Source organism: Rhinopithecus roxellana, chromosome 19, assembly GCF_007565055.1.
Source record: "Rhinopithecus roxellana isolate Shanxi Qingling chromosome 19, ASM756505v1, whole genome shotgun sequence".
Classification (NCBI taxonomy): domain Eukaryota; kingdom Metazoa; phylum Chordata; class Mammalia; order Primates; family Cercopithecidae; genus Rhinopithecus; species Rhinopithecus roxellana.
In genome coordinates this window covers 38,400,839-38,424,496 of record NC_044567.1, presented here as the reverse complement: position 1 = coordinate 38,424,496, position 23,658 = coordinate 38,400,839, and the positions used below count along the sequence as shown (strand labels likewise).

The 23,658-nt window shown below is 55.2% G+C and overlaps 1 protein-coding gene across 6 annotated transcripts in view; it reads right to left on the bottom strand.

The window, feature by feature from the left end:
* The window catches only part of B3GNTL1 (UDP-GlcNAc:betaGal beta-1,3-N-acetylglucosaminyltransferase like 1), a 33,500-nt gene extending 11,490 nt beyond the window's left edge, over positions 1-22,010 (bottom strand). For 3 of the 6 annotated variants that reach the window (XR_004055078.1, XM_010354380.2, XM_010354379.2), the window contains exons 1-5: positions 19,762-20,300; positions 13,879-14,003; positions 3,957-4,092; positions 3,780-3,848; positions 3,326-3,400 (exon numbers count right to left, since the gene is read on the bottom strand). Coding sequence is in view for 4 of the 6 variants with exons in the window: in XM_010354380.2 (XP_010352682.1) it covers positions 3,326-3,400; positions 3,780-3,848; positions 3,957-4,092; positions 13,879-14,003; positions 19,762-19,923 (567 nt within the window). In the remaining 2 variants the exon portion in view is untranslated. Of the gene's footprint in view, positions 1-2,821; positions 3,036-3,325; positions 3,401-3,779; positions 3,849-3,956; positions 4,093-13,878; positions 14,004-19,761; positions 20,301-21,914 lie in introns of those variants that run through there. The other 3 variants (XM_030923696.1, XM_010354381.2, XR_004055079.1) reach the window with 2 other exon arrangements.
* Positions 22,011-23,658: the final 1,648 nt, after the last annotated feature.

Below are 23,658 nucleotides of genomic sequence, written 5' to 3'. Positions count from 1 at the left end.
GGCAGAGACACAAGAAAAGAAAATTTCAGGCCAATATCCCTGATGAACATTAAAATCATCAATAAAACACTGGCAAACTGAATCTGGCAGCACATCAAAAAGCTTATCCACCATGATCAAGTCAGCTTCATCCCTGGGATGCAAGGCTGGTTCATCATATGCAAATCAATAAACGTAATCCATCACAGAAACAGAACCAAAGAAAAAGCCACATGAATATCTCAATAGATGCCAAAAAGGCCTTCAATAAAATTCAACACCTCTTAGTGCTAAAAACTCCCAATAAACTAGGTATTGATGGAACGTATCTCAAAATAATAGCTATTTATGAAAAACCCATAGCCAGTATCATATGGGCAAAAGCTAGAAGCATTCCCTTTGAAAACTGGCACAAGAAAAGGATGGCCTCTCTTACCACTCCTATTCAACATAGTATTGGAAGTTCCAGCCAGGGCAATCAGGCAAGAGAAAGAAATACAGAGTATTCAGATAGGAAGAGAGGAAGGCAAATTGTCTCTGTTTGCAGATAACATGATTGTATATTTAGAAAACCCCATTGTCTCAGTCCAAACACTCCTTAAGCTGATAAGCAACTTCAACAAAGTCTCAGGATGCAAAACCAATGTGCAAAAATCACGAGCATTCCTATATACCAGTAATAGACAAGCAGAGAGCAAAATCATGAGTGAACTCTCACAATTGCTACAAAGAAAATAAAATACCCGCTGGGCGCGGTGGCTCACGCCTGTAATCCCAGCACTTTGGGAGGCCGAGGCGGGCGGATCACGAGGTCAGGAGATTGAGACCATCCTGGCGAACACGGTGAAACCCTGTCTCTACTGAAAATACAAAAAAAATTAGCCGGGCGTGGTGGCGGGCGCCTGTAGTCCCAGCTTCTAGGGAGGCTGAGGCAGGAGAATGGCGTGAACCTGGGAGGCGGCGGAACTTGCAGTGACTGGAGATGGCGCCACTGCACTCCAGCCTGGGCAACAGAGCGAGACTCCATCTCAAAAAAAAAAAAAAAAGAAAAGAAAAAGAAAAGAAAATACCTAGGAATACAACTTACAGGAGACGTGAAGAACCTCTTCAAGGAAAACTACAAACCACTGCTCAAGGAAATAGGACACAAACAAATGGGGGAAAAAAAATTCCATGCCTGTGGATAGGAAGAATCAATATCATAAAAATGGCCATAAAATAATTTATAGATTCAATTCCGTTCCCATCAAGCTACCATTTCTGGTTCTTCACAGAAACAGAAAAAACTACTTTAAATTTCATATGAAACCAAAAAAGGAGCCCATACAGCCAAGACAATCCTAGGCAAAAAGAACAAATTTGGAGGCATCACGCTACCTGACTTCAAACTATACTGCAAGTCTACAGTAACCAAAACAGCATGGTACGGGTACTGAGACAGAGATATAGACCAATGGAACAGAACAGAGGCCTCAGAAATAACACCACGCATCTACAACCATCTGATCTTTGACAAACCTGACAAAAACAAGCAATGGGGAAAGGATTCCCTATTTAATAAATGGTGCTGGGAAAACTGGCTAGCCAGATGCAGAAAACAGAACTAGACCCCTTCCTTACACCTTATGCAAAAATTAACTCAAGATGGATTAAAGACTTAAACCTAAAACCTAAAACCATAAATACCCTACATGAAAACCTAGGCAATACCATTCAGGACATAGGCACAGGCAAAGACTTCATGACTAAAACAACAAAAGCAATGGCAACAAAAGCCAAAATTGACAAATGGGATCTAATTAAACTAAAGAGCTTCTGCTCAGCAACAGAAACTATCATCAGAGTGACAGGAATGGAAAGAGAGACAATTTCTGCAATCTATCCATCTGACAAAGGTCTAATATACAGAATCTACAAGGAACTTAAATTTACAAGAAAAAAAACAACCTCATCCAAAAGTGGGCAAAGGACATGAACAGACACTTCTCAAAAGAAGACATGTGTTCAAGAAACATGAAAAAAACCTCATCACTGTTCGTTAAGAGAAATGCAAATCAAAACCACAATGCGATATCACCGGTCGTTAGAGAAATGCAAATCAAAACCATGATGAGACACCATCTCACGCCAGTCAGAATGGCGATTTTTAAAAAATAAAGAACAGATGCTGGCGAGGCTGTGGAGAAGTAGGAACGCTTTTACACTGTTGGTGGGAATGTAAATTGGTTCAACCATTGTGGAAGACAATGTCGATTCCTCAAGGATCTAGAACCAGAAATGCCATTTGACCCAGCAATACCATTATTGGTATATACCCAAAAGAACACAAATCATTCTGTTACAAAGATGCGTGCACGTGTGTGTTTACTGCAGCACTATTCACAATAGCAAAGACAAGGAATCAACCCAAACGCCCATCCATGATACACTGGATAAAGAAAATATGGCACATATATACCACAAAATACTATGCAGCCATAAAAAGAAATGAGTTCATGTCCTCTGCAGGGACATGGATGAAGCTGGAAACCATCATCCTCAGCAAACTAACACAGGAACAGAAAACCAAACACTGCATGTTCTTACTCGTAAGTGGGAACTGAACAATGAGAACACATGGACACGGGGATATCACACGACGGGACCTGTTGGAGGGTGGGGGGCAAGGGGAGGGAGAGCATTAGGACAAACACCTAATGCAGGTGGGGCTTAAAACCTACATGGCAGGTTGACAGGTGCAGCAAACCACCATGGCACAATGTGGTAAACCTATGTAACAAACCTGCATGTTCAGCACATGTATCCCAGAACTTAAAAGTAAAATTTTTAAAAAACTACTCACCTCAGCCCCCTGCAGCCAACTGGACTTCCCACGCTTGGGGAAAAAGGCTGCATTTGGAGCCGGAGGTGCCTGTCACCTGCCCACCCCAGGCAAGGTCGTTCACACTCAGGGGCTTCGGACATCCCCGGTGCGGCCACCTCAGTCCACGGGAGCTGAAGGTCCTGACCTTGGCCCCTCAGACACTGCACCGTAGGGTCTCGTGCTTTGCAAGTTTCTAACAAATGTTGGTTTTACAGGTATTTAAAGACAGAAGAGAGACTGGAATCCATCCCCTTCACACCTGTGCAGGCCACCCTCCAGCTGCCTCCTGTCCCCAGGGCAGCGGCCACCACCTCACAGCCCGGTCTGTGGTGCCGTTGTGGACAGCTGTGGCACCTGTCCCCATGCCCACCATCGGCTGGGTTCTCATCCCAGGCCACACAGTCATCGCATGGCAGGGCAGGCTGTCCACGTGGCAGAGCCCAAGCCCCCCAAGCCCCCCATGGCCAAGGGCCCCACACTCACCAGCTTCACGCAGATGACGAAGGGTGGCTGGGCGGCTCGGAAGTGCAGGATGGGGATTCGGGGCTTGGGTCTTTCCTGAGAGTGAGAGTGGCCATCAGTCCTGCCCGAGCTCGGCTCTTCCCAGGAGAGACGCCCTCAGGGTGCATGCAGCCACTGAGTTGCCTCACACAGGAGCCAGGGCTTGGGCGGCAGCCATTCAGGGCAGGACCCCAACCCCCACCACCCCTGCTTGACACCTGACTGCAGAACGGACCAGGGTGGGCCACCCCAAGGCCCAGACCCACGAGGGACAGCAGGGTTCTCCCCCAGGGGATGGGGGCTGGGCTCCCTGGAGGCCCCGAGCAGCCAGCACAGCCCAGCTGGACTCTGCCAAGGGGGAAGGCTCTGGGCAGCTGTCCCTCAGCCCTGGAGCAGGTGGGTGACCCCAAGGGGGATGCCGTGCGGCCCTGCACACCTGAGAGTCCTCGTGGCAATAGAAGCCTTTCCGGATCTTGTTCTCGTCCACGTCACAGAATGCCACCACCTGGGACAAGCACAGAAGGGCAGCTCTGGACAGGCCGAGGCTGGGGCCTGTGCTGTGGGACAGTATGGGGGCGGGGCAGGCAGTGTTGGAGGGTGGCAGGGTGCCCACCTTGCGCTGGCTGGCAGCGGTCAAGCTGCGGTATAGCCGGCGCCCCTGCTTGCCGGCGTTCCAGATGGTGAAGGCTGCCCAGCGGGGTAGGGCCTGCTCTTCCAGGAAGTGGACGCGGTGGGTCCAGATGGTCGCCCTGCAGGGGAGAAGAGGGTGACAGGCAGGCCGGGGGCCCCAGAGATGCACACAGATGCCAACATACAGGGACATGATGTGTGCTCCACTCACGCCGCCAGTGGGGTGGACACCGGGCCCAATGCCTAAGAGACTGGCTGTCCTACAGTCAGGCCACCTGTCCCAGCTGGATGTAGCCACAGGCCTAGGTGGGGACTCGCCCCTTCCATCAGACCCCAACAGGTGGGGACAGATGAGAAGCTGTCACTGAAGAATCTAGAAGGTTCTGGAAGGCAGAATTTCTGTAGGACGCAGAGGACTGGACTTGACCCAAGTCAGTTTCCCAGAGAAACCTTTGTCCATAAGGGCACATGCGACCATCCCATAAAATCACAGCATTCAGACTTAGACATGATCTTCTGCCTCAGGGTCACTGCCCCGAACCCTGTCACTCCCCTGGGGTCCTGGTCTCTGTTCTTTCTGCCTCTGCTGTGACAAGCAGACCCCAGGTTGCTGTCCTGGGAGCAGGCTCCTTCCTAGGACCTGCCGCTCTGCCCCATCGCTGCCTGGGCCCTCCCCATCCCACCCTCTCTCCTCCCGCCCCAGCCCCTCCCCACATGCCCCCATCGCTGTCAGCTGCCTGCCTGTGGGCACCTCTCCCTTGATTCTGCTCCTGGGGCTGCCCGGGCCGACCCTGTCTCAAAGGCCCCGGAGCTGGAGGGGCTGGAGGGGCTTGGGAATGCAGAGGCCAATGGGGCCAGAACGGCCTGGGGTGTGTCCCAGACGCCGTCCTCCCCAGCTGCTGTGAGGCAGCCCCACTGAATCCCTGTGCCCGGGAGACCCTGCCCTGGCCGAGTCCTGGGATGCCCTCTGCTCTCTGTCAAGGGAGCTGTGTCCATGGGAGCCTCCTCCGGGACAGGGTCTGGGCCATGCCTCCCTGGGTCTCGGACAGAACGCTGGCTGGTGACGGGGCCTCCCCTGAGTGGGGCCCTTGTGGGTTCAGCCTCGGGATCGGGGCAGGATTCGTCCATTCTATGATTCTGCTGCTGCCTCCACCTCCCAGGATAAACTCTGGACTCCTCCCCAACCCTGTGGCACCCCCGTTTGCAGCAAAACCCCCACAGGCAATGGGATGGGGGGACATGGGGTCCCCTCTGTCAGGGATGTCCTGCCTGGAGTCCACCTTTTCCTCCCCACCCTCTGCAGCCACCTCAATAGTCCCGACCCCGCCTGGGACACAGGGAGATGCGTCTCCCAGTCAGTGACTTGAGGACACTGAAGCATGTGTGCGCTGCGCGCACACTGTGTGGGGTGTACAGGGTGTGTGCACAGTGTGGGGTGTATGGGGTGTGTGCACAGTGTGGGGTATATGGGGTGTGTGCACACTGTGCATGCATGTGTAGTGAGTGCATGCGTGTGTAGTGAGTGCATGCATGTGTAGTGAGTACATGCGTGTGTAGTGAGTGCGTGTGTGTACATGAGCACATGTGTACAGTGTGTGCAGGTGTTCAGAGTACATGCCTGTATGTACTGTGTGGATGTGTGTACATGCATGTGTACATGTGTGTGCAGTGAGGGCCTGTGTATGCAGTGTGAGTACATGTATGCAGTGAGCACACATGCCAGTGTGTACTGTGTGGCTGTGTGCATGTGGTGTGCATGCATGCTGTGTGTGTGCGTGTGGTGTGTGCATGTGCAGTGTGTGTGTGTGTGTGTGTGTGTGTGTGAGTGGGCATCAACCTGGGCAAGCACAGCTCCTGCAGACGACGGTGGGGACTCGCCCACCAGGTGACGCAGCCTCGCCGAGTTTTGCCATCTTGTCCTCAGCAGCCCCAGTCTGCTGGGTGTCTCTGGGGGGACGAGCCTGATCCTCATCCACTGACATCAGCTCAGGGGCCCCATGGGGTTCATGTGAGAGGAAAGCAGTCAGGCTCCAGAAGGGAGCAGCCGGCCTCTGTGGCCATGGGTGGCACGCGAGGTTGGCGGAGCCTCTGATACCGGCCTCCTTGATGGCCCCTGGTCTCCTGGGCTTTCTTAGGGGTCTCTGGTCTGAAAAGGTTGGCCCATCATAGGAAGATAAAATTTAGGAGCAGCCATGATGAAACATCTGTATTTGGTTCATCTTCATTTTTCACATTTAAAAAAGTTCTTATTTAATCAGGGAGAACAGGCTCCCCAGCGCCCCTATGCCTTCCTTTTTACATCCTCAGAGGAAGCTGTGGCCCCGCCTTAGCACTGGGAAAGGTGGAAACCCAGTTTTTCCCAAGAGCACAAGTCAGCATTTCTGGAAATGTTGCAAAGGAGCTGAAGTGTCAGGGACACATCACAGCACGAGGAGGCAGCCACGGTGCCAGTGGGCATGAGAAGGAAGAGGAGTGTGGACGGGGGAGAAGCAAGAGGAGTGTGGACACAGGAGAAGGAAGATGAGTGTGGACGCATGAACGCGAGAGAAAGAAGACAAGGGTGGACGGGCAGAAGGAAGAAGAGTGTGGACGCGGGAGAAGGAAGACGAGGGTGGACGGGGGAGAAGGAAGACGAGTGTAGATGGGGGAGAAGGAAGAGGAGTGTGGACGTGAGAGAAGGAAGAGGAGTGTGGACGGGGGAGAAGGAAGACGAGTGTAGATGGGGGAGAAGGAAGAGGAGTGTGGACGCGGGAGAAGGAAGACGAGTGTAGAGGGGGGAGAAGGAAGAGGAGTGTGGACACACGAGAAGGAAGAGGAGTGTGGACGCGGGAGAAGGAAGATGAGGGTGGACGGGGGAGAAGGAAGACGAATGTGGACGGGGGAGAAGGAAGACGAGCGTAGATGGGGGAGAAGGAAGAGGAGTGTGGACGTGGGAGAAGGAAGATGAGGGTGGATGGGGAGAAGGAAGAGGAGTGTGGACACAGGAGAAGGAAGATGAGTGTGGACGCATGAACGCGAGAGAAGGAAGACAAGGGTGGACGGGCAGAAGGAAGAGGAGTGTGGACGTGGGAGAAGGAAGACGAGGGTGGACGGGGGAGAAAGAAGACGAGTGTAGATGGGGGAGAAGGAAGAGGAGTGTGGACGGGGGAGAAGGAAGACGAGGGTGGATGGGGCAGAAGGAAGAGGAGTGTAGATGGGGGAGAAGGAAGAGGAGTGTGGACGGGGGAGAAGGAAGACGAGGGTGGATGGGGCAGAAGGAAGAGGAGTGTAGATGGGGGAGAAGGAAGAGGAGTGTAGATGGGGGAGAAGGAAGAGGAGTGTGGACACAGGAGAAGGAAGAGGAGTGTGGACGCGGGAGAAGGAAGATGAGGGTGGACGGGGGAGAAGGAAGACGAGTGTGGACGGGGGAGAAGGAAGACGAGTGTAGATGGGGGAGAAGGAAGAGGAGTGTGGACGCGGGAGAAGGAAGACGAGTGTAGATGGGGGAGAAGGAAGAGGAGTGTGGACACAGGAGAAGGAAGAGGAGTGTAGATGGGGGAGAAGGAAGAGGAGTGTGGACACAGGAGAAGGAAGAGGAGTGTGGACGCGGGAGAAGGAAGATGAGGGTGGACGGGGGAGAAGGAAGACGAGTGTGGACGGGGGAGAAGGAAGAGGAGTGTAGATGGGGGAGAAGGAAGAGGAGTGTGGACGCGGGAGAAGGAAGACGAGTGTAGATGGGGGAGAAGGAAGACGAGGGTGGACGGGGGAGAAGGAAGACGAGTGTAGATGGGGGAGAAGGAAGAGGAGTGTGGACGCGAGAGAAGGAAGATGAGGGTGGACGGGGGAGAAGGAGGACGAGTGTAGATGGGAGAGAAGGAAGAGGAGTGTGGACGGGGCAGAAGGAAGAGGAGTGTGGACACAGGAGAAGGAAGAGGAGTGTGGACGGGGCAGAAGGAAGAGGAGTGTGGACACAGGAGAAGGAAGAGGAGTGTGGACGGGGGAGAAGGAAGACGAGGGTGGACGCGGGAAGAAGGAAGACAAGTGTGGACGCGAGAGAAGGAAGATGAGGGTGGACGGGGGAGAAGGAAGACGAGTGTAGATGGGGGAGAAGGAAGAGGAGTGTGGACACAGGAGAAGGAAGAGGAGTGTGGACGCGGGAGAAGGAAGACGAGTGTAGATGGGGGAGAAGGAAGAGGAGTGTGGACGCGAGAAGGAAGATGAGGGTGGACGGGGGAGAAGGAAGACGAGTGTAGATCGGGGAGAAGGAAGAGGAGTGTGGACGGGCAGAAGGAAGAGGAGTGTGGACACAGGAGAAGGAAGAGGAGTGTGGACGCGAGAGAAGGAAGACGAGTGTAGATGGGGGAGAAGGAAGAGGAGTGTGGACCCGAGAGAAGGAAGAGGAGTGTGGACGCGAGAGAAGGAAGACGAGTGTAGATGGGGGAGAAGGAAGAGGAGTGTGGACACAGGAGAAGGAAGATGAGGGTGGACGGGGGAGAAGGAAGACGAGTGTAGATGGGGGAGAAGGAAGAGGAGTGTTGACGGGCAGAAGGAAGAGGAGTGTGGACACAGGAGAAGGAAGACGAGTGTAGATGGGGAGAAGGAAGAGGAGTGTGGACGCGAGAGAAGGAAGATGAGGGTGGATGGGGGAGAAGGAAGAGGAGGGTGGACGCGGAGAAGGAAGAGGAGTGTGGACGCGGGAGAAGGAAGACGAGTGTAGATGGGGGAGAAGGAAGAGGAGTGTGGACGGGCAGAAGGAAGAGGAGTGTGGACACAGGAGAAGGAAGACGAGTGTAGATGGGGGAGAAGGAAGAGGAGTGCGGACACAGGAGAAGGAAGATGAGGGTGGACGGGGGAGAAGGAAGAGGAGTGTGGACGGGCAGAAGGAAGAGGAGTGTGGACGTGAGAGAAGGAAGATGAGGGTGGACGGGGGAGAAGGAAGACGAGTGTAGATGCGGGAGAAGGAAGAGGAGTGTGGACGGGCAGAAGGAAGAGGAGTGTGGACACAGGAGAAGGAAGATGAGGGTGGACGGGGGAGAAGGAAGAGGAGTGTGGACGGGCTGAAGGAAGAGGAGGGTGGACGTGAGAGAAGGAAGATGAGGGTGGACGGGGGAGAAGGAAGACGAGTGTAGATGGGTGAGAAGGAAGAGGAGTGTGGACGGGCAGAAGGAAGAGGAGTGTGGACACAGGAGAAGGAAGAGGAGTGTGGACACAGGAGAAGGAAGAGGAGTGTGGACGGGCAGAAGGAAGAGGAGTGTGGACGGGCAGAAGGAAGAGGAGTGTGGACGGGCAGAAGGAAGAGGAGTGTGGACGCGAGAGAAGGAAGAGGAGTGTGGACGCGAGAGAAGGAAGACGAGTGTAGATGGGGGAGAAGGAAGAGGAGTGTGGACACAGGAGAGAAGAGGAGTGTGGACGGGCAGAGGGAAGAGGAGTGTGGACGGGCAGAAGGAAGAGGAGTGTGGACGGGCAGAAGGAAGAGGAGTGTGGACGCGAGAGAAGGAAGAGGAGTGTGGACGCAAGAGAAGGAAGACGAGTGTAGATGGGGGAGAAGGAAGAGGAGTGTGGACGGGGGAAAAGCAAGAGGAGTGTGGACGGGCAGAAGGAAGAGGAGTGTGGACGCGAGAGAAGGAAGAGGAGTGTGGACGGGCAGAAGGAAGAGGAGTGTGGACACAGGAGAAGGAAGAGGAGTGTGGACGCGAGAGAAGGAAGACGAGTGTAGATGGGGGAGAAGGAAGAGGAGTGTGAACGCGAGAGAAGGAAGAGGAGTGTGGACGCGAGAGAAGGAAGACGAGTGTAGATGGGGGAGAAGGAAGAGGAGTGTGGACACAGGAGAAGGAAGATGAGGGTGGACGGGGGAGAAGGGAGACGAGTGTAGATGGGGAGAAGGAAAGAGGAGTGTGGGACGGCAGAAGGAAGAGGAGTGTGGACACAGGAGAAGGAAGACGGAGTGTAGATGGGGGAGAAGGAAGAGGAGTGTGGACCGCGACGAGAAGGACGATGAGGGTGGACGGGGGAGAAGGATGAGGAGTGTGGAGACGGGCAGAAGGAAGAGGAAGTGTGGACGCGCGGGAGAAGGAAGAGGAGTTGTGGACCGCGGGAGAGGATACGAGTGTAGACTGAGAAGGACGAGAGTGTGACGCTGGAGCAGAAGAGAGGGCGGCAGAAAGGAAGAGGAGTGTGGACACAGGAGAAGGAAGACGAGTGTAGATCGGGGGAAGGAAGAGGCGTGTGGACACAGGAGAAGGAAGATGAGGGTGGACGGGGGGAGGAAGAGGAGTGTGGACGGGCAGAAGGAAAGGAGTGTGGACGTGAGAAAGGAAGATGAGGGTGGACGGGGGAGAAGGAAGACGAGTGTAGATGCGGAGAGGAAGAGGAGTGTGGACGGCAGAAGGAAGAGGAGTGTGGACACAGGAGAAGGAAGATGAGGGTGGACGGGGGAGAAGGAAGAGGAGTGTGGACGGGCTGAAGGAAGAGGAGTGTGGACGTGAGAGAAGGAATGAGGGTGGACGGGGGAGAAGGAAGACGAGTGTAGATGGGAGAAGGAAGAGGAGTGTGGACGCGAGAGAAGGAAGATGAGGGTGGATGGGGGAGAAGGAAGAGGAGTGTGGACGCGGGAGAAGGAAGAGGAGTGTGGACGCGGGAGAAGGAAGACGAGTGTAGATGGGGGAGAAGGAAGAGGAGTGTGGACGGGCAGAAGGAAGGAGTGTGGACACAGAGAGAAGAAGATGGGTGGAACGGGGGAGAAGGAAGACGAGTGGAGATGGGGGAGAAGGAAGAGGAGTGTGGACGGGCAGAAGGAGAGGAGTGTGGACACAGGAGAAGGAAGACGAGTGTAGATGGGGGAGAAGGAAGAGGAGTGTGGACGCGAGAGAAGGAAGATGAGGTAGATGGGGGAGAGGAAGGGAGTGTGGCGGGAGAGAAGGAAGAGGAGTGTGGAAGGGGAGAGAAGAAGAGTGTGGACACAGGAGAAGGAAGAGGAGTGGGGGAGAAGGAAGAGGAGTGTGGACGTGAGAGAAGGAAGATGAGGTGGAAGGGGGAGAAGAAGACGAGTGTAGTGCGGGAGAAGGAAGAGGAGAGTGTGGAGGGCAGATGGAAGAGGAGTGTGGACACAGGAGAAGGAAGATGAGGGTGGACGGGGGAGAAGGAAGAGGAGTGTGGACGGGCAGAAGGAAGAGGAGTGTGGACGCGAGAGAAGGAAGATGAGGGTGGACGGGGGAGAAGGAAGACGAGTGTAGATGGGTGAGAAGGAAGAGGAGTGTGGACGGGCAGAAGGAAGAGGAGTGTGGACGCGGGAGAAGGAAGAGGAGTGTGGACGCGGGAGAAGGAAGACGAGTGTAGATGGGGGAGAAGGAAGAGGAGTGTGGACGGGCAGAAGGAAGAGGAGTGTGGACACAGGAGAAGGAAGACGAGTGTAGATGGGGGAGAAGGAAGAGGCGTGTGGACACAGGAGAAGGAAGATGAGGGTGGACGGGGGAGAAGGAAGAGGAGTGTGGACGGGCAGAAGGAAGAGGAGTGTGGACGTGAGAGAAGGAAGATGAGGGTGGACGGGGGAGAAGGAAGACGAGTGTAGATGGGGGAGAAGGAAGAGGAGTGTGGACACAGGAGAAGGAAGAGGAGTGTGGACGGGCAGAAGGAAGAGGAGTGTGGACGGGCAGAAGGAAGAGGAGTGTGGACGGGCAGAAGGAAGAGGAGTGTGGACGGGCAGAAGGAAGAGGAGTGTGGACACAGGAGAAGGAAGAGGAGTGTTGACGGGGGAGAAGGAAGACGAGTGTAGATGGGGGAGAAGGAAGAGGAGTGTGGACGGGGGAAAAGCAAGAGGAGTGTGGACGGGCAGAAGGAAGAGGAGTGTGGACACAGGAGAAGGAAGAGGAGTGTAGATGGGGGAGAAGGAAGACGAATGTGGACACAGGAGAAGGAAGAGGAGTGTAGATGGGGGAGAAGGAAGACGAGTGTGGACACAGGAGAAGGAAGACGAGTGTAGATGGGGGAGAAGGAAGAGAAGTGTGGACGGGGGAGAAGGAAGACGAGTGTAGATGGGGGAGAAGGAAGAGGAGTGTGGACGGGGGAGAAGGAAGACGAGGGTGGATGGGGGAGAAGGAAGACGAGTGTAGATGGGGGAGAAGGAAGAGGAGTGTGGACGGGCAGAAGGAAGAGGAGTGTGGACACAGGAGAAGGAAGACGAGTGTAGATGGGGGAGAAGGAAGAGGAGTGTGGACGCGAGAGAAGGAAGATGAGGGTGGACGGGGGAGAAGGAAGAGGAGTGTGGACGCGAGAGAAGGAAGAGGAGTGTGGACGCGAGAGAAGGAAGACGAGTGTAGATGGGGAGAAGGAAGAGGAGTGTGGACGCGAGAGAAGGAAGAGGAGTATAGATGGGGGAGAAGGAAGACGAGTGTGGACACAGGAGAAGGAAGACGAGTGTAGATGGGGGAGAAGGAAGAGAAGTGTGGACGGGGGAGAAGGAAGACGAGTGTAGATGGGGGAGAAGGAAGAGGAGTGTGGACGGGGGAGAAGGAAGACGAGGGTGGATGGGGGAGAAGGAAGACGAGTGTAGATGGGGGAGAAGGAAGAGGAGTGTGGACGGGCAGAAGGAAGAGGAGTGTGGACACAGGAGAAGGAAGACGAGTGTAGATGGGGGAGAAGGAAGAGGAGTGTGGACGCGAGAGAAGGAAGATGAGGGTGGACGGGGGAGAAGGAAGAGGAGTGTGGACGCGAGAGAAGGAAGAGGAGTGTGGACGCGAGAGAAGGAAGACGAGTGTAGATGGGGGAGAAGGAAGAGGAGTGTGGACGCGAGAGAAGGAAGACGAGTGTAGATGGGGGAGAAGGAAGAGGAGTGTGGACGGGGGAAAAGCAAGAGGAGTGTGGATGGGCAGAAGGAAGAGGAGTGTGGACACAGGAGAAGGAAGAGGAGTGTGGACGGGGGAGAAGGAAGACGAGGGTGGACGGGGCAGAAGGAAGACGAGTGTAGATGTGGGTGGCCCCAACATGCGGGAGCTGAGGATGATGCCCCCAGTGGGGAAGCTCGTGACCCTCCTGCCAACACCCCAGCCCCACCTGTGACCTTGGACCTTAGGTCCCCCGGGGAGCTGGGATCTTGCCGAGAGTCTCAACCCTGTCACGGTAGGCCCGGGACCTTCGCGGCTCCCACACCCACACATGACCTTAGTTGGGGTCTTGAGACTCCGGGGGCCCTGAGTATCTCCAGGGGCCGAGACACAAGTCCCGGATGGTGGCCTGCATTCCAACTTAACGCTGCGGCACGCGGCAGGCAGGTGGCCGAGACCTCTGTGTTCTGCAGAGTTCTAAGGAAGGAACCATCCTGCCCAGATCTAAGGAGGGAATTCCAGATGCACATCGCTTCACCCTGATTTGCCTCACCCCTGCCATGGCTCCAACGTAGCCACGCGGCACCCCCAGACCAGCTGGAGCCACAGACTTTGGAGTTAGGAGCCTGTGAGCTGTAAAGGCCCACGTGGCCGTGCCTGACAGTGATGCGGGAGAGGGAGCCGGGCCCTGCAGCACTGAGCTCGTCCTCACTGGGCACTGTGATTCCCTGGCCAAGCCTCCGCCACCCTCCACGGCAGCTGTGACCCCCAGGCCTGTGGTCCCAGCTGGACCCCACTCATGAGACTCCCATTGGGTTAAAGGGAGCACAGGGTTTCAAATGACCCAGTGCATGGTCATTTCACCTCTGGGAACTAGGAGAGGACGTCTGCCTTCACCCTTGGCACCCTTGGGAAACGCCCGTTTGTAGACCCCGAGCCCCCGACCCTCGGGATGTGCTGTTTCCCCGTGTCCCACCAGACCCTGGGTCTCAAGGCAGAGCCTAACCACAGCCTCTGGGGTCGCCCCCACCAACCCCGGCCCCGACCTTGGGCGCCTCCCCCATTCCTGGCCTCCGGGGTATCCCGGGCCGGGCGGGGCCGACTTACTCAAGGACGGAGTGCGTGGCCGCCCGCAGGTGGTATCGGTACAGCAGAAGACTCTGGTCCACGCGGATGACGCCGCCACCCTTCCTGAGGTGCTCGTAGAAGAATAACAGGTCCTCCGGGACGCCCTGCAGGGCGGGAGCAGAGGCATCATCGGGGCCCGGAAACGTGTGCCTGCCCCAGATGCACCTGTGCTCAGCTGGCCAACCAGGAACTGGTGGAAAGGCTTTTGTTGCAAAGAAACCAGTTTAGAGGCTCAACAGGGACGGGAGGTGGCGACCCCAACAGAGGTGAGCAACTGAGCTTCTCAACAGCCGGGAAAGAGGGGAAGGGAGGGTGGGCTGGTTCTCGGTTCTGCCTCAAATTCCATTTTGGGCAGCAAAGGTCTCAGGGCAAAGTGGACGACAGGCAGCCGAGGAAAGGGGCTGGGTGGGTCAGGGTCTTGCAGCTGCGGCTCCTGGACGGCTTGTCCAGTCTCTGTCCCTGCCCTTTCCTGCCAGTGGCTGCGGCCCCAGAAGCTCAAGGGACTCAAAGTGCTGACTGTGGGCAGAGCGGTGGTGCTGGGTGGGCGCGAGGGGCTGCACGCAGGGGAGCCCAGCAGTGGGGAGGCAGCCCGGGCCTGTGCCAGCCCCGCTCACTTGTCCACGCTCAGAAACTTGAACCTCAGCCCACGGGGCTGATCCACGAACACCTGCATTGCAGTGGGGATTCTGCTCTGGAACATTCTGCTGGCTTTCCCACCAGACTTTTCTGTCCTGTGAGAACCTGGGCCCTCCTTCCCCCGGCCCATCATCCCAATGGCCCCTGCCCTCTGCTTGCTCCTCTCCTGGGCAGACCCGTCCCCAGCCCAGGACTGTGGCCGAGCCGTGGGTCCATCTGGGGCCGGCTCTGGGCCTTGTGCAGAGCTGGGCCCCTGTTGTTTCCTTAAATTCAAACATAAAACTGGGGGAGGAGCAGGGTGTGGAGTCTGGTCTCCTCGTGGTTCTCTGCTGCAGCTCACCTGGGTCAGCCTCCCAGAGACACCTTTGCTCCAGGAAAGGGTGGGTTTTCTGAGAGCCTAGCAGCAGGGCCAGTCTGTTACCAAGTCCAGCCTCTTCTCTCCGTGGCTGGCACTCAAACTTCAAGTGCAGGTCAGTAAAGGTCCCAAAATATCGCAGCCCGACCGCTAGCCTGTTTGCTCCCAGGATAGACAGGCAGTGCTGCGCTTCCGCGTCCAACAAAAATGCACTATTTAACCTCCGCCTCTGCAGGGCAATCCCTTTTACGAAAACCACGATAGCATGGAAAGATTTGTAAAAAGATGCTGAGTCAAAGAACAGACCTCAAAATCATGTGTACAGCTCTGCTAAAAGTTTATCCACCATAAGATAAAGACGAAGGAATCACAGAAGCCCACGTGCTACCTCACACGGGTGATTTAGGGTGGGGGCTCCCGCGGGTGCCGGTAGACACGGACCCTCACACAGGTGATTCAGGGTGAGGCTCCCGCAGGTGCCGGTGGACATGGACCCTCACATGGGTGTCAGGGTGGGGGCTCCCGCGGGTGCCGGTGGACATGGACCCTCACACAGGTGATTCAGGGTGAGGCTCCCGCAGGTGCTGGTGGACATGGATCCTCACAGGGGTCACTGAGGTATTTTCTCTAATTTTCTGTGTTTTCAAAGGCAGCTGTAAAGAGCACTGGGACTCTGAACACGTTACAGGTTTAGGAAGACAAAAACGGCTTCTCTCTTCCTATCACCAGGAAGAACCTGACCCTTGGGGTTTTCTTATTTTCTGGCAGTAAAGTGAGAATTTAGTCAACAGCAGCTCCTGGGTGGTGCCTCTGCCCCGGGAGGAGGGGGACTCAGAGGGTCTGTCCCACTTTTCTCTCACCTCCCCCGATTGCTGCTGCTGAGACCTGAGGGCCCAAAACGGCCTCACTCCTCCCCCAGGCTTTTCCCACTCAGCCTCCAGGTGCCTGGATTGCCCTGTGGTGTGCAGGGAGAGGGGGATGCGTTACAACCCAGAAAGGCATCAGGGAAGATGTCGAGAGCGGAGGAAGTGTGGCCACCCAGCCCCAACCTGCTCACAGAACCATCCGGGCAGCCTGGGGATGGAGCACCCAGAACTGCCTGGAGGAGGAGAGCGCGAGCTAAAGCCACTCCCAGGAAGGCCGGGCCAGAGGCTCTGGAGGCTCCAATCCTGAGAGGCAAAAGGAAGCCGAATCAGGGACGCCCTTCCTTCTCCAGGGCCCTTCCCGAGCGCCACGCGCCCTTCTCCAGAGCCCGTCCCCAGCGCCACGCGCCCTTCTCCAGAGCCCCGTCCCCAGCGCAAACCTCCAGGAGGAAGCAGCAGTCACCACGCGGGGACAGAACGGGGAGAGCTCCAGCCCTGGCCCAGCAATCAGAGTCCGTGGGACACAGGGACGCTAAGTCTTCTGCACCAAACCAGCAGAGAAAACTAAAAATTGGAAACACTTCCATGGATAAAAATTCAGCCTGTCCCCCACAGCAACAACAAACCTCCAAACCAGGAAACAGAGACTCCCATAAATAACCCGCCAAGATAAATTCCACACCCTCCACCAGTGTTTCAGGCTACAGGGTGGGGTGTGCGGGGAGGTGGCGGAGACCTATCTTGAATCAGAAATTCAAGGACTAAGTGCAAAACTGGACCCTAATGGGGTGGGTCTAAATAGAGCATTCAGGAAAGTGCATTAGTGCCTGGCCAGGGCTGGCAGGGGGCGGATGAGGCGTGCCCCTGGGTACAGGAAGTGTTTTTTGGAGGATGACCATGTTCTAACATTAGATGGTAGTGGTGATTGGTGATTGTACAGCCCTATAAATTTGCTAAACAGCACTGAATTACACATTTTAATAGGTGAATTGTATGGCGTGTGAATTATACCTTAATGAAGCTTTTACATAAAATTGGGTCGATTAAACTAAAAAAAGAAATATTAAGAAGAGAGAAAATTGGCCGGGCGCAGTGGCTCGTGCCTGTAGTCTCAGCACTTTGGGAAGCCGAGGTGGGCGGATCACGAGGTCAGGAAATCGAGACCATCCTGGCTAACACGGTGAAACCCCGTCTCTACTTAAAAAGAAAAAAAAAAAAGAGAGAGAGACACAAAATTGGTTGGGTGTGGTGGCTCATGCCTTTAATCTCAGCACTTCAGAAGGCTGAGGTGGGGGGTGGATTGCTTGAGCCCAGGAGTTCGAGACCAGCTTCGGCAACATGTCAAAACCAGTCTCTATCAAAAATGAAAAAAGTAGCTGGGTGTGGTGGTGCGCACCTGTAGCCCCAGCTACTTGGGAGGCTGAGCTACAAGGATTGCTTGAACCTGGGAGGCAGAGGCTGCAGTGGGCTGAGATCGAGCTGCTGCACTCCAGCCTCAGTAACAGAGTGAGACCCTCTCTCAAAAAAAAAAAAAGGAACAAAATATATGAAAAATGAAGACTAAATTACAAGATCCTTAAGAGAAAATAGATTTTAATTAAAAATGTAATAAGGGACATTGAAGAAAGGAAAATAGAAATTATATAATGAAGTGAAAAGGTAAGTTAGAAAGACTAAGAAAATCTACGTAGAACTGGAGTCTTCAAAACACAACAAAACAAAACACACAATGGACATTAGCTAGTATTTAAAATATTTAAAACCGCAATCCAAGAAAAATGTCCAGAAATGAAAGCAGATCTGTTTCTACACATTGAAAAGCACCATCAGGTCAACCTGAAGGCAGGTCCTGGTGAAACGATTAGACCTTCAGCAATAAAAAACAATTCTCAGAGTCTCCAGGCAAAAAGGTCACAAAACTTACAAAGGCAAGATTCACTGTACACCGGACTTCTCAAAACAGTCACACGAAGTGGCGATGGACGGCGCACGGACCAAGACCTTCCCGCACAGCCAGAGGCTTCCTCCAGCCTCAGGCTCCAGGAACGCAGTTCTGACGAGCGCGGCCGCACAGAGAGCTGTGGCTCCAGACACACGGGGACCAGACACCCGGCCAGAGCCGCGACGGTGGACGCCGGATGTGACTGCAGGTGGGAGACTACACAGATCGGGACAAGGGTGCAAGACTAGTATATGGATGTTCGTCCTCGGACCTAAGTAGAAACCGTGTAACAAAAGGGCCAGGGCGGTGGCTCAAGCCTGTCATCCCAGCACTTTGGGAGGCTGAGGTGGGCGGATCACGAGGTCAGGAGTTCAAGACCAGCCCGGCCAAGATGGTGAAACTCTGTCTTTACTGAAAATACAACAATTAGCTGGGCGAGGTGGCGGCGCCTGTAGTCCCAGCAACTTGGGAGCCTGAGGCAGGAGAATGGCGTGAACCTGGGGGGCGGAGCTTGCAGTGAGCTGAGATCCAGCCACTGCACTCCAGCCTGGACGACGGAGCAAGACTCCGTCAACAAAAAAAAAAAAAAAAAAAAAAAAAAGGAGGACAGGAGGAGGGGAGAAGGAAAGAAAAATAGGAAACCAACAATCTCATTGATTGTTGTGTGGGCAACATATGGGGGATTCAAGGTGTTTAGACAAGGCTTAAGTACAGAGACAACCACTGGACCACAATGCAAACCTTCAATGTGCAGAGAAATTTAAAAAGTCAAAAGCAGGTGATGGCTCCCGGCTGTCCGCGGCTGAGCAGCCAGCACCTTCAGAGGAGACTGGGTGCGGCCAGAGCCTGGGGAAGTGGTGCTGCAGGGGCAAGGAGGGCAAGGAGGGCATCGAAACCCAAAGTCTCAGCCTGGAGGGGCTGAGGGCAGAATCCGGGAGAAGCAGAGCACCTGGGGGCAAGGGTGGTCCCAGACAGAGAGACCAAAACGGGAGGGAATATTCACAAAGTAAATGTCCAACAGGAGCACCTACAGTCCAACAACGAGAAGACAGCAGGCCGATGAGCCGGACACACCACAAAACAACACAGAAGCTGCCCGTCACCACGTGAGATGTGCTTCAGCATCGTCAGCCATCCCGATGTGGAGAATGAAAGCACAGTAGGAAACCACGGACTCCAACTAGAACAGGCCAAATTAAAAAGTTGACACCACCAGCCAGGCGCATTGGCTCACACCTGTAATCCCAGCACTTTGGGAGGCTGAGGCGGGTGGGTCACCTGAGGTCAGGAGTTCGAGACCAGCCTGGCCAACATGGTGAAACCCGTCTCCACAAAAAATACAAAAAGTCAGGCATGGTGGCGGGCGCCTGTAATCCCAGCTACTGGGGAGGCTGAGGCAGGAGAATCGCTTGAACCCAGGAGGCAGAGGTTGCGATGAGCCAAGATTGCGTCATTGTACTCCAGCCTGGGAGACAAGACAGAAACTCCGTCTCAAAAAAAAAAAAAAAAAAAGTTGACACCACCAAGGTCTGGCGAGGGGCTGGTGAGGAGTTTGAGGGACGGGAAACTTCTCATGCCGACAGCGGGGACGGGGGTCCAACGGTGGCGCCCGGGGACCTGTCTCACAAAACCGAACACGCACCTGGCCTCGCTTGCGTCCAACCCTAGGAACGTGCCCCACAGACAGGAAACCATCTGAAGAGTGGCTGTTGTGCCGGGTGGCGGTTTGAGCCCTTTCTGTGGCAGTGATAAGCTTCCTACAGGCCAGACCTGCCCTCAGAAACCTGTTTTTACTTTGTCTCGTTTTGTTAGAAATGGGGTTTCCTGGTGCTGCCCAGGTTGGTCTTGAACTCCTGGCCTCAACCGATCCTCCTGCCTTTGCCTCTTGAGCTCGTGGGACTACAGGCATGAGCCCCTATGTCCGGCTATAAACCTGTTTTGAACCAAGAAAACATCAGGTTTTTTCTTCTTATTTAAGGGCCTATGATGGTTGCCCACAGAGGACTCCCTACCAAAGGTGGGTGTCTTCAGGCGCCGCCACGCCCACCTCCAAATCTCAGACTCACCTGCCCTCCCATCCTTCCTCTGTGAACGCAGAAGTGGATGCACTTTCCAGTCAGGAATCTCCCCGTCTTGCATGTTTCAGCTCCTGGTGATCGTTTCTGCAGCCCCCTTGGCCCTGGCTTGGCCTCCGAGTCTGGCTGCCTCAGGGTCCGCACCACCCACATCCATCTGGTTGGTCCCCTGCTGTTCTGGCCGCCTGCCCTTCCGCTGCTCCACCCCGGGGCCCACAGAGAGGTAGCTGAGATCAGCCCCACACCGAGCTTCTGGCTCAGGGCGCCTTGTGACTTCTGCTTGACTCATTTATCTGGAGAGGACTTGGCAGAAGCCAAGGAAACACTGTCCATCCCCATCTTGGTGGCCGACACTGCTGTTGTCCCTGTCACCCGAGGCCTCCTCAGGCCCCAAAGCCCTCACTTGCTCCAGCCATGGCCCCATCACAGTTCTAATCCCTGAGCCCCAGGCCCTGGCCCCTGGCCCTGATCCCTGGTCCCTGGTCCTGATCCCTGGTCCCCGGTCCTGATCCCTGGTCCCTGGTCCTGACCCCTGGTCCTGATCCCTGGCCCTGATCCCTGGCCCCCGGCCCTGATCCCTGGTCCTGACCCCTGGCCCCTGGTCCTGATCCCTGGTCCTGACCCCTGGTCCTGATCCCTGGTCCCCGGTCCTGATCCCTGGTCCCTGGTCCTGATCCCTGGTCCCTGTTTCTGAACCCCAGTCCTGATCCCTGGTCCCTGGCTCTGATCCCTCGCCCCTGGCCCTGATCGCTGATCCCTGGCCCTGCTCTCTGGTCTCAGAACAAGGGAGGGATGGGCTTTTCCTTTCCTCCAGGAGCTCCCCATCCAGGCTGCAGCCTCACGCACTTCTGAATCCTGAGGCTGCTCGGCCACAGTTTAAGGATGACAAGATCCTGAAATCAGAGCCGGATGTGGTGGCTCCTGCCTGTGATCCTAGTGCTTTGGGAGGCTGAGGCGAGCGGATCACTTGAGGCCAGGAGTTTGAGACCAGCGTGGCCAACACGGTGAAACCCTGTCTTTACCAAAAATACAAAAATTAGCCGGGTGTGGTGGCGGGTGCCTGTAGTCCCAGCCACTCGGGAGGCTGAAGCAGGAGAATCGCTTGAACCCAGGAGGCTGACACCAGTGCACTCCAGCCTGGGAGACAGAGAGAGACTCCGTTTCAAAAAAAAAAAAAAAATCCTTAAATTAGTGTTTCCCATGGAACATCTTCTGTTAACCATTTCCCACACGGCTTCCTGCAGGCCCCAGCGACGGCCACGCTTCCTGGCAGCACCTGCTTGGAGCTGTACCCACCGCCATCGGTGTCCCAGAGATTAATTATGGGGGAGCTGCAGGCTGACAGCCTGCCCCACCCTGGGAAAACACAGCTCTGCCCCATCTGCACCCCAGAGACCTGGACCATGAGGGACCACCCAGGCCAGGGTCCGACGTAGCAGGGCAGTGGGGACCCTGGTGTGGCCAGGCCCACGTGAGGCTCCACGTGGCCCCCGTGAGCTGTGGAATGCCTGACCCTGTTGTCCCGACGAGGAAGCCGAGGCTCAGAGCAGGACAGACGAACTTGGTCCCTGTCACAAGAGTAGGAGGTGGAGGCTAAATCTTAGTCACTGGCCTGGGGTCTCTGGACCCCCCAGGAACCCTGTGCCAGGACCCTCCACTGGTCTCTGTGTCCAGTCTCCCTGCAACTAGAGACCAGCATGGGCAAATGTGGCCAGCTCTCTGCTGGTGACACCCCAGCCCTCGGCTCCTCAGTCCACACAGGGAGGCAGAGGCTCGAGCCGGCCCGGTCTGGACATGGACGCTTTCAGGTGCACCCTGACGGGGAAGACGGGGACACAGATGCCTGCAGGTGCACCCTGATGGGGAGGACGGGGACGCGGACGCCTGCAGGTGCATCCTGATGGGGAGGACGGAGATGTGGACACCTGCAGGTGCACCCTGATGGGGAGGACGGAGACGTGGACGCCTGCAGGTGCACCCTGATGGGGAAGACGGGGACACGGACGCCTGCAGGTGCACCGCGGTGAGGAGAATGGGCTCTTCTTCCTCTATCATCCCAGAGACAGCTCTGTAAACAGCCCACACACAGAGGACAGGGCCCCAAGCCTGGGGGAGGGACCCGATTCCCGCCTCTGGGCCCTTACCTGACCTCCCTCGTCAAAGGGGCCCACGTGGGAAAACCACGCCCGCGAACAGAACCAGGTGGGCATGATCACCGTTGGACCATTTGCGGTGAAAACCTAGGAGCAATGAACATTGACAGAGTTAGCAGAAAAGAACAGCTTGTCACAAACAACCTACAGTTTATTTCCGCAAAGTATCATAAGAAAGTGACAGATGAATCTTCTCCACAGGGACAGGGACTCAAGGGGACGTGTCTGGGCCCCATGGTGAGAGATGAGGGGAGGAGGCAAAGGGAGACCAGCGGCCAAACCCAGTCCCACCTGCAGGCCTCACTCCCGAGCTCACTGGCTGTGCCTCACCAAAAGGACTCCCCTCTGCTTCTGACAGATGGAAAAGTTTTCTGTGAAAATCCAAAGTAAACATGCTACTTTTAATCAGGAGAAAAATATGAAATAGCATAAAAGGATATGGAGAATAATGAGATAACTTGGATGAAACACATGAGTCCTAGAAAGATGTAAACTATGAAAACTGACTCGAAAAGAAATAGAAAATATGAATCACTAATAAGCAAGTGGCAAGAGAGGACCCCACAAAGAAAAGCCCAGCACCAGACGGCGTCCCTGAATTCTACCAAATGTGCAAAGAATTAATACCAATCCTTCAAACTCTTCCAAAAGTAGAGGAGAAGGGAATGCTTCCCAGACGATTCTGTGAGGCCACCACTACCCTGACACTAAAGCCAGACAAAAATCCTACAGGAAAACAACAGGCCAACATCCCTTATAAATACAGAGGCAAAAAAAAAAAAAAAAAAACCCAAGAAAACCCAGCAAACGGAGTCCGTCCTAGAAAAAGAACCCACCACAGCGGAGTGGACTCACCTCACGACTGTCAACAGGGGTCAACACACGAAAACCAGCGGATCCACCAACCACATTAATGGAATGAAGGTGCAAACCCACGTGATCATCTCAATGAACTCAGAAAAACCACCGTTCCATGATAGCACCATCCAGCCTTGGGGTAGAAGGGAGCTTCCTTCACCCGATGAAGGGCGCTTACACAATCCCCACAGCCAAGGTCACACTTCAGTGGTAAATACTGAAAGCTTCCCCTAAGGTCAGGGACAAGAACATCTCACCACTTCCACTCCACACCATGCTGGGGGTTCTTGCCGGAGCGGCTTGGCAAGAAAGCAAAACAAACGATATCCAGCTTGGAAAGGAAGCAGTAAAACCGTGCCTGTGTGCAGACGGCATATGCTCCTGTGAGTGGGAAACCCTGGGTAATACAGGTAATACACACTCACACACCTACACACATGCACACACACACACTGAACGGGTGCAGCGGTGCGATCATCATTGAACGGGGTGCAGCGGTGGGATCATCGTTGAGCAGGGGTGCAGCGGTGGGATCATCATTGAACGGGGTGCAGCGGTGCGATCATCGTTGAGCAGGGGTGCAGCGGTGCGATCATCGTTGAGCAGGGGTGCAGCGGTGCGATCATCGTTGAGCAGAGGTGCAGCGGTGCGATCATCGTTGAGCAGGGGTGCAGCGGTGGGATCATCGTTGAGCAGGGGTGCAGCGGTGTGATCATCGTTGAGCAGGGGTGCAGCGGTGGGATCATCGTTGAGCAGGGGTGCAGCGGTGCGATCATCGTTGAACAGGGGTGCAGCGGTGCGATCATCATTGAACGGGGTGCAGCGGTGCGATCATCATTGAACAGGGGTGCAGCGGTGCGATCATCATTGAACGGGG